Below are 9917 nucleotides of genomic sequence, written 5' to 3' on the forward strand. Positions count from 1 at the left end.
AAATATAATCGCTATTTTTGTCATTCTAGTTTCAGATTCATCTTCTTACGTTGTATTTATTTTGTTTAAATTAAATGTTGATGATTCACTTGGACCAAAGCTTTAATTGAAATCATACAAACATTAACATCAGGTCCCGTTAATAAATTAAAATACTTAAAATGTTTTACTAAAAATTAAATATGTTCCAAATCAATAAATAATAATAAACGAGGACCTCCTGAAGGTGAATGATTCCTGATAAACCTGACTCAGTCACAGAGCTGCTCAGGGAGCGTCACACAGACATCTGCTGCCCGCACCGAGCAGCCCCGCAAACACACACACACACACACACACACACACACACACACACACGAGCCCCGCAAACACCGCAAACACACACACGAGCCCTGCAAAGGACCGACACGAGTGTAATTGTTCCCGCAGAAGATGAGACTGTGCAGGTTTGAGGAGCTTCACTGAGCTGCAGTTTGATCTGAGGTGAGTCGATGATGATTTTGAAGCTCTCTGTGTTTTCTTCTCTTTCCTGTTTTATAAAAAGTAGAAAAGGCCTCTCGTGTAAAATCTGTTTGAAGAGGTTTTAAGTGTTTTTAAGTGTTTTTAAGTGGTGGCCATGTAGGCTACATCAGAATGTTGAAACCTACAGGAATTGAACATGTTTCTATTAGTGTTTGCAGAACAAAAGACATGTTCTATATATTTATGAATGTTTGTATTGATTTATGTTTTGCTGTATTTATATGTTCTGATGTACTTATATGTTTTTATGTATTTATTGTTGTATTTATTGCTGTATGTTTTGCTGTATTTATTGTTGTATTTATTGTTGTATTTATTGCTGTATTTATTGTTGTATTCATTGCTGTATTTATTGCTGTATTTATTGTTGTATTTATTGTTGTATTCATTGCTGTATTCATTGCTGTATTTATTGCTGTATTTATTGCTGTATTTATTGTTGTATGTTTTGCTGTATTTATTGTTGTATTTATTGCTGTATGTTTTGCTGTATTTATTGTTGTATTTATTGCTGTATTTATTGCTGTATGTTTTGCTGTATTTATTGTTATTTATTGCTGTATTTATTGTTGTATTTACTGTTGTATTTATTGCTGTATTTATTGTTGTATTTATTGCTGTATGTTTTGCTGTATTTATTGTTGTATTTATTGCTGTATGTTTTGCTGTATTTATTGTTGTATTTATTGCTGTATTTATTGCTGTATGTTTTGCTGTATTTATTGTTATTTATTGCTGTATTTATTGTTGTATTTACTGTTGTATTTATTGCTGTATTTATTGCTGTATGTTTTGCTGTATTTATTGTTGTATTTATTGTTGTATTTATTGCTGTATGTTTTGCTGTATTTACTGTTGTATTTATTGTTGTATTTATTGCTGTATTTACTGTTGTATTTACTGTTGTATTTATTGTTGTATTTATTGCTGTATTTATTGCTGTATTTATTGTTGTATTTACTGTTGTATTTACTGTTGTATTTATTGCTGTATTTACTGTTGTATTTATTGTTGTATTTATTGCTGTATTTACTGTTGTATTTACTGTTGTATTTATTGTTGTATTTATTGTTGTATTTATTGCTGTATTTATTGCTGTATTTATTGTTGTATTTATTGCTGTATGTTTTGCTGTATTTATTGCTGTATTTATTGCTGTATTTATTGTTGTATTTATTGCTGTATTTATTGCTGTATGTTTTGCTGTATTTATTGCTGTATGTTTTGCTGTATTTATTGTTGTATTTATTGCTGTATTTATTGCTGTATTTATTGTTGTATTTATTGCTGTATGTTTTGCTGTATTTATTGCTGTGTTTGCCGTCGTGCCTCTCCTTCTGTCAGCAGACCTTTGAGGAGGGATCTTGGCTCCTGCAGCCTCCTCCTGCAGCGCTGAGCTCTTTGGCTGGCTCCACACTTCCTTAGCAGAGGGGCTGCTGGCAGGAGCAACACCTGAGCAGGTACCACAAACACACAGTCTCTACAGTCTGTTTAAAGATGGATCTGGTCTCTACAGGATCTGGTCTCTCAGGCTGCAGGTTCTGAACATTACCATGGAGTGTTTGCAAACTGCTGTTTGTGTGTCTGCAGGTCATGAAGCCTCAAGAGGTCGAGCTTGTTACTGAAATCTCAAAGGTATTGTGCTCTGTCCCTCATCAGCAGGCGGCTCTCTTAAAGAAACAGTACACCTTGAATCTCTCTGATTCTTGTTCTCTCTTCAGTTACAATGCATGGTGTCGGAGCTGAAGACCGGCTTCAGCAGCGCCTTGATGGAGCTCAGTCAGATCCAGCATGGAGACCTGTTCCTGAGGGAGGAGCTGGAGGAGAACAGGAGGAGCTGCCGCAAGAAAGCAGCTCGACTGGAGACTCTGGTGGAGGCTCTGAGGGTGAGAGACTAAACCTGCTGAAGGATGTGAAGAAACACTAAGCTAACAGAGTTCATGAAGACGTCAGCAGAAAAAACTATGATGGGTTAGAGCAGAGACTCAGACGAGTCCAACACGGCAAAAATAAATCTAACACTCATTAAACTAGAGACAGACGAGCAGTCTTATATATTTACAAAGGGACAAACTTTAATAATTTAAGATCTTTCAGTTGTTTCAGGAAGAGAGAGCAAGAAGAGTGAGAGAATCTAAACTCAGAATCTAAACTCAGAATCTAAACTCAAAATCTAAACTCAGAAACTAAACTCAGAATCTAAACTCAGAATCTAAACTCACAATCTAAAATCAGAAACTAAACTCAGAATCTAAACTCAGAATCTAAACTCAGAAACTAAAATCAGAAACTAAACTCAAAATCTAAACTCAGAATCTAAACTCACAATCTAAAATCAGAAACTAAAATCAGAAACTAAACTCAGAAACTAAACTCAAAATCTAAACTCAGAAACTAAACTCAGAAACTAAAATCAGAAACTAAAATCAGATATGAATCTAAACTCAGAAAGTAAACTCACAATCTAAACTCAGAAACTAAACTCAGAAACTAAACTCAGATAGTAAACTAAATTCAGATAGTAAACTAAACTCAGATAGTAAACTAAACTCAGATAGTAAACTAAACTCAGATAGTAAACTAAACTCAGATAGTAAACTAAACTCACATCGTAAACTTCAGAGTGAACTGAAGGTTGTTCTCTGTGCAGGAGGAGCTCGGGGTGATGCAGTGTCAGATCTTACAGCTGTACAGTCACAAACAGCGACCTCTGCAGGACGCAAAGAGCTCCACATCCAAACTCAGAGAAAGGTAAAAAGTCCTTCATGATCTCACTTCAGACTCATTGATGAGCTCAGTTCAGCAGGCTGAAGGTTCTGCTGCTAACCTTCAAACATTTCACCGTCTGTCCACAGCAGCGAGCCAGCAGAGGCGCCGTGTGACCGTCCGTCTGCTGCCTGTCTGTCCAGAGGAAAACTGCTGCTGCACTGTTTCCTGCAGGGACTCAAAGCAGGACTGAGTGAAGGCACAGGTGAGGAGTTTACCTGTAAGGTGTGTTATAACCCTGACCACTCATACTCACCTCTCCTTCTGTTCTTCAGACGCTCGACATCAGGTGTCCATGCAGCTGCTGCACTCTGAGTGGGAATATGTGTCAACGTTAAACCAGCTGTACGACAAATACAAGAGTCTGCCCGCTCACCAGATCACCGCCGAGCCGCAGTGAGTGAGGAAACATCGAGATGTTTCAGAGACACAGAAAAACATTGAGATGTTTCAGAGATGTTGAGGAAACCTGTGTGTGTGTGTGTGTGTGTGTGTGTGTGTGTGTGTGTGTGTCTGTGTCTGTGTCTGTGTCTGTGTGTCTGTGTGTGTGTGTGTGTGTGTGTGTGTGTGTGTGTGTGTGTGTGTGTGTGTGTCTGTGTCTGTGTCTGTGTCTGTGTGTGTGATCCAGTCAGACTCACCTGAAGTGTGTGGAGCAGCTGCTGCAGCATCACCTGCTCTTCAGGAACACTCTACAGGAGAGATTATCAGCTGATCACTGGAAGTCTCTGGTGGGAGACATCCTGGTGCAGCTCGTCGGTCAGAACAACGTGAGTTCTTCTTCTACAGAATCAAATCAAGTGTTCAGTGAGTTCTTCTTCTACAGAATCAAATCAAGTGTTCAGTGAGTTCTTCTTCTACAGAATCAAATCAAGTGTTCAGTGAGTTCTTCTTCTACAGAATCAAATCAAGTGTTCAGTGAGACTGAGCTGAAAACGTCTTGTTTGTTTTACAGACCACGTTCTCAGACATGTACCTCGGATACACGACCACGCTGGCTTCTTTCCTCTCGCTCGAGTTCAACAGACTGAATCACTGTCCACAGAAAAGCAACAAAAAGCAGGTAGAGAGAGAGTGAGGCGTTAAAGGAGCGTTCAACATGTTACATGAAGCTCGAGTCCCGCTGGCTGTGTTGTTGTTGTTAGAGCTGTGTTTACATGGACGGGAGGGCCGGCGCCTCCCCCCTGCGTCCATCCTCTCCATCTTCTTCCTGCTCCACTTTTCAGAAAATGTGTGCTCAAACAGGCCGTTTGGAGATTTTCCCTTCATTACATCACAAAGGGCAGTAGCCCCTCCCCCAAGGTGGGTGACACTCCCACAGCTAGGTGTTTGTTCTGCCCTCTGAGTCTGCCTTCTCAACATAAACAATAGGACATGGAGCGAGAAAGACTGAGACACACAAGCCCTTCCAGAGAGGGGGCGTGGTCAGACACAGCTCATTTACATATTTAAAGCTGTAGTACACACGGATCACTGAAGGATAAATCATTTAGGTTCCTCGAAATGAATTTCTTTAGATCCTGTCTGAGAGTCCACTGAATGATATTTGAATCATCTGAGAGCGCCGACCTCCGTTTGTGGAGCGGCTGAAGCGCAGGAAGTTTCCTTCTACAAAACTCTGACAAGTTAGTGAGCGTCTCATAACCATGTTTTATGTTTCCATGAAACAGACGGAGAGAGAGGAGATGAAGCTGCTCTCGCTGCTACTGGCGCCGGTCTCTCGTGTTCACAGCTACCTGAGCCACATCCAGGTGAGTGTAGTGAATACACTGATCAGAGCTTATTAAAGAATATCAATAATGAGGTCTCCTGCAGAACTTGCTGCAGTGGACGGGTAAAGAGCATCCTGACTGCAGCCTCCTGCTCGGCACCGAGCGAGCGCTGAGGAGTGTTCTGTCTCGCTGTCACGTCATCCTGGAGGAAGACGTCCGATGGGAGGAAGGAGACGGAGCTGCACAAAGGTCAGCGAGCACAGAGACATCAGGTCACATTTCTCCTGAGTTTATATTAAAACTATTTTTGTTTTCTGCAGCTGCTCTGATGCAGCGGCTGCTGGAGCGTCTGTGAACTGTTGCATGAGGAGCCAACAAACCAGAGAGGCTCAACAAGAGTCCAACGCTGCAGCTCACAGGTGAGTGGCGCCCTCTGCTGGCTACACACCTCCCTCTCTCTCTCCCTGGTTAATGAGGGCGTCCTGGTATAGTGACCTCCCTCTCTCTCTATCTGGTTAATGAGGGCGTCCTGGTTTACTGACCTCCCTCTCTCTCTCCCTGGTTAATGAGGGCGTCCTGGTTTACTGACCTCCCTCTCTCTCTCCCTGGTTAATGAGGGCGTCCTGGTTTACTGACCTCCTGCTCTCTTTCCCTGGTTAATGAGGGCGTCCTGGTTTACTGACCTCCCTCTCTCGCTCCCTGGTTAATGAGGGCGTCCTGGTATAGTGACCTCCCTCTCTCTCACCCTGGTTAATGAGGGCGTCCTGGTATAGTGACCTCCCTCCCTCTCTCTCTGGTTAATGAGGGCGTCCTGGTTTACTGACCTCCCTCTCTCTCTCCCTGGTTAATGAGGGCGTCCTGGTATAGTGACCTCCCTCTCTCTCTCTCTGGTTAATGAGGGCGTCCTGGTTTACTGACCTCCCTCTCTCTCTCCCTGGTTAATGAGGGCGTCCTGGTTTACTGACCTCCCTCTCTCTCTCCCTGGTTAATGAGGGCGTCCTGGTATAGTGACCTCCCTCTCTCTCACCCTGGTTAATGAGGGCGTCCTGGTATAGTGACCTCCCTCCCTCTCTCTCTGGTTAATGAGGGCGTCCTGGTTTACTGACCTCCCTCTCTCTCTCCCTGGTTAATGAGGGCGTCCTGGTATAGTGACCTCCCTCTCTCTCTCTCTGGTTAATGAGGGCGTCCTGGTTTACTGACCTCCCTCTCTCTCTCCCTGGTTAATGAGGGCGTCCTGGTTTACTGACCTCCCTCTCTCTCTCCCTGGTTAATGAGGGCGTCCTGGTATAGTGACCTCCCTCTCTCTCTCTCTGGTTAATGAGGGCGTCCTGGTTTACTGACCTCCCTCTCTCTCCCTGGTTAATGAGGGCGTCCTGGTATAGTGACCTCCCTCTCTCTCTCTCTGGTTAATGAGGGCGTCCTGGTTTACTGACCTCCCGCTCTCTCTCCCTGGTTAATGAGGGCGTCCTGGTTTACTGACCTCCCTCTCTCTCTCTCTGGTTAATGAGGGCGTCCTGGTTTACTGACCTCCCGCTCTCTCTCCCTGGTTAATGAGGGCGTCCTGGTTTACTGACCTCCCTCTCTCGCTCCCTGGTTAATGAGGGCGTCCTGGTTTACTGACCTCCCTCTCTCTCCCTGGTTAATGAGGGCGTCCTGGTATAGTGACCTCCCTCTCTCTCTCTCTGGTTAATGAGGGCGTCCTGGTTTACTGACCTCCCGCTCTCTCTCCCTGGTTAATGAGGGCGTCCTGGTTTACTGACCTCCCTCTCTCGCTCCCTGGTTAATGAGGGCGTCCTGGTTTACTGACCTCCCTCTCTCTCTCCCTGGTTAATGAGGGCGTCCTGGTATAGTGACCTCCCTCTCTCTCTCTCTGGTTAATGAGGGCGTCCTGGTTTACTGACCTCCCTCTCGCTCTCCCTGGTTAATGAGGGCGTCCTGGTTTACTGACCTCCCTCTCTCTCTCCCTGGTTAATGAGGGCGTCCTGGTTTACTGACCTCCCTCTCTCTCTCCCTGGTTAATGAGGGCGTCCTGGTATAGTGACCTCCCTCTCTCTCTCTCTGGTTAATGAGGGCGTCCTGGTTTACTGACCTCCCTCTCGCTCTCCCTGGTTAATGAGGGCGTCCTGGTTTACTGACCTCCCTCTCTCTCTCCCTGGTTAATGAGGGCGTCCTGGTTTACTGACCTCCCTCTCTCTCTCCCTGGTTAATGAGGGCGTCCTGGTTTACTGACCTCCCGCTCTCTTTCCCTGGTTAATGAGGGCGTCCTGGTATAGTGACCTCCCTCTCTCTCTCCCTGGTTAATGAGGGCGTCCTGGTATAGTGACCTCCCTCTCTCTCTCTCTGGTTAATGAGGGCGTCCTGGTTTACTGACCTCCCTCTCTCTCTCCCTGGTTAATGAGGGCGTCCTGGTATAGTGACCTCCCTCTCTCTCTCTCTGGTTAATGAGGGCGTCCTGGTTTACTGACCTCCCTCTCGCTCTCCCTGGTTAATGAGGGCGTCCTGGTTTACTGACCTCCCTCTCTCTCTCCCTGGTTAATGAGGGCGTCCTGGTTTACTGACCTCCCTCTCTCTCTCCCTGGTTAATGAGGGCGTCCTGGTTTACTGACCTCCCTCTCTCTCTCCCTGGTTAATGAGGGCGTCCTGGTTTACTGACCTCCCTCTCTCTCTCCCTGGTTAATGAGGGCGTCCTGGTTTACTGACCTCCCGCTCTCTTTCCCTGGTTAATGAGGGCGTCCTGGTATAGTGACCTCCCTCTCTCTCTCTCTGGTTAATGAGGGCGTCCTGGTTTACTGACCTCCCTCTCTCTCCCTGGTTAATGAGGGCGTCCTGGTATAGTGACCTCCCTCTCTCTCTCTCTGGTTAATGAGGGCGTCCTGGTTTACTGACCTCCCTCTCGCTCTCCCTGGTTAATGAGGGCGTCCTGGTTTACTGACCTCCCTCTCTCTCTCCCTGGTTAATGAGGGCGTCCTGGTTTACTGACCTCCCTCTCTCTCTCCCTGGTTAATGAGGGCGTCCTGGTATAGTGACCTCCCTCTCTCTCTCTCTGGTTAATGAGGGCGTCCTGGTTTACTGACCTCCCTCTCGCTCTCCCTGGTTAATGAGGGCGTCCTGGTTTACTGACCTCCCTCTCTCTCTCCCTGGTTAATGAGGGCGTCCTGGTTTACTGACCTCCCTCTCTCTCTCCCTGGTTAATGAGGGCGTCCTGGTTTACTGACCTCCCGCTCTCTTTCCCTGGTTAATGAGGGCGTCCTGGTATAGTGACCTCCCTCTCTCTCTCCCTGGTTAATGAGGGCGTCCTGGTATAGTGACCTCCCTCTCTCTCTCTCTGGTTAATGAGGGCGTCCTGGTTTACTGACCTCCCTCTCTCTCTCCCTGGTTAATGAGGGCGTCCTGGTATAGTGACCTCCCTCTCTCTCTCTCTGGTTAATGAGGGCGTCCTGGTTTACTGACCTCCCTCTCGCTCTCCCTGGTTAATGAGGGCGTCCTGGTTTACTGACCTCCCTCTCTCTCTCCCTGGTTAATGAGGGCGTCCTGGTTTACTGACCTCCCTCTCTCTCTCCCTGGTTAATGAGGGCGTCCTGGTTTACTGACCTCCCTCTCTCTCTCCCTGGTTAATGAGGGCGTCCTGGTTTACTGACCTCCCTCTCTCTCTCCCTGGTTAATGAGGGCGTCCTGGTTTACTGACCTCCCGCTCTCTTTCCCTGGTTAATGAGGGCGTCCTGGTATAGTGACCTCCCTCTCTCTCTCTCTGGTTAATGAGGGCGTCCTGGTTTACTGACCTCCCGCTCTCTCTCCCTGGTTAATGAGGGCGTCCTGGTTTACTGACCTCCCTCTCTCTGGTTAATGAGGGCGTCCTGGTATAGTGACCTCCCTCTCTCTCACCCTGGTTAATGAGGGCGTCCTGGTATAGTGACCTCCCTCTCTCTCTCTCTGGTTAATGAGGGCGTCCTGGTTTACTGACCTCCCTCTCTCTCTCCCTGGTTAATGAGGGCGTCCTGGTTTACTGACCTCCCGCTCTCTCTCCCTGGTTAATGAGGGCGTCCTGGTTTACTGACCTCCCTCTCTCTCTCCCTGGTTAATGAGGGCGTCCTGGTATAGTGACCTCCCTCTCTCTCACCCTGGTTAATGAGGGCGTCCTGGTATAGTGACCTCCCTCTCTCTCACCCTGGTTAATGAGGGCGTCCTGGTATAGTGACCTCCCTCTCTCTCTCTCTGGTTAATGAGGGCGTCCTGGTTTACTGACCTCCCTCTCTCTCTCCCTGGTTAATGAGGGCGTCCTGGTTTACTGACCTCCCTCTCTCTCTCTCTGGTTAATGAGGGCGTCCTGGTTTACTGACCTCCCTCTCTCTCTCCCTGGTTAATGAGGGCGTCCTGGTTTACTGACCTCCCTCTCTCTCTCCCTGGTTAATGAGGGCGTCCTGGTATAGTGACCTCCCTCTCTCTCTCCCTGGTTAATGAGGGCGTCCTGGTATAGTGACCTCCCTCTCTCTCACCCTGGTTAATGAGGGCATCCTGGTTTACTGACCTCCCTCTCTCTCTCTCACAGAGACCAGCAGCAGGTCACCGGCCTCACCAACGGGGTCGGCAGCTGTCACACGATGCATCTCGAGCGCTGGTCCTGCAGCCCGGTGAGGAGGAAGAGTTGCGGAAGAGACCGTGGCGTCCAGAACACGCCAGCCAGAGACTGTGGACATGCTCACTGCTCGCTTCTCACCCCCGACACCGCCGGGTGGGGGGACAATAGCGACTCGGGTCAGGGCACCTTCAGCCATCTCACGGGGAAGGGGACCAACGAGCTGGAGGGACCTCACACCCACCCCAGCCTGGAGGATTGTGAGACGGACCCAGACGACACCTCAGCCTTCGACTTCTCCTCTGTGACCTCATGCAGCCCTGACGGCACGCTGCGCCGGGAGGACG

The 9917-nt window shown here is 47.5% G+C and overlaps 1 protein-coding gene across 3 annotated transcripts in view; it reads left to right on the top strand.

Annotated features, from left to right (window-relative positions):
* Window positions 1-334: 334 nt before the first annotated feature.
* The window catches only part of si:ch211-67f24.7 (rho guanine nucleotide exchange factor 33), an 11103-nt gene continuing 1520 nt past the window's right edge, over window positions 335-9917 (top strand). The window contains exons 1-13 of one of the 3 annotated variants that reach the window (XM_065947731.1): window positions 335-483; window positions 1867-1982; window positions 2113-2157; window positions 2244-2408; window positions 3173-3273; window positions 3381-3493; window positions 3564-3684; window positions 3917-4055; window positions 4241-4348; window positions 4956-5036; window positions 5101-5246; window positions 5318-5416; window positions 9544-9917. The exon at window positions 9544-9917 is cut by the window's right edge and continues 308 nt beyond it. In XM_065947731.1, the coding sequence (XP_065803803.1) occupies window positions 2116-2157; window positions 2244-2408; window positions 3173-3273; window positions 3381-3493; window positions 3564-3684; window positions 3917-4055; window positions 4241-4348; window positions 4956-5036; window positions 5101-5246; window positions 5318-5416; window positions 9544-9917 (1489 nt within the window). In that variant the 5' untranslated portion in view covers window positions 335-483; window positions 1867-1982; window positions 2113-2115. Of the gene's footprint in view, window positions 484-1866; window positions 1983-2112; window positions 2158-2243; window positions 2409-3172; window positions 3274-3377; window positions 3494-3563; window positions 3685-3916; window positions 4056-4240; window positions 4349-4955; window positions 5037-5100; window positions 5247-5317; window positions 5417-9543 lie in introns of all 3 variants that reach the window. The other 2 variants (XM_065947729.1, XM_065947730.1) reach the window with 2 other exon arrangements.

This window comes from Labrus bergylta, chromosome 18 (genome assembly GCF_963930695.1).
Source record: "Labrus bergylta chromosome 18, fLabBer1.1, whole genome shotgun sequence".
In the NCBI taxonomy this organism is placed as follows: Eukaryota; Metazoa; Chordata; class Actinopteri; order Labriformes; family Labridae; genus Labrus; species Labrus bergylta.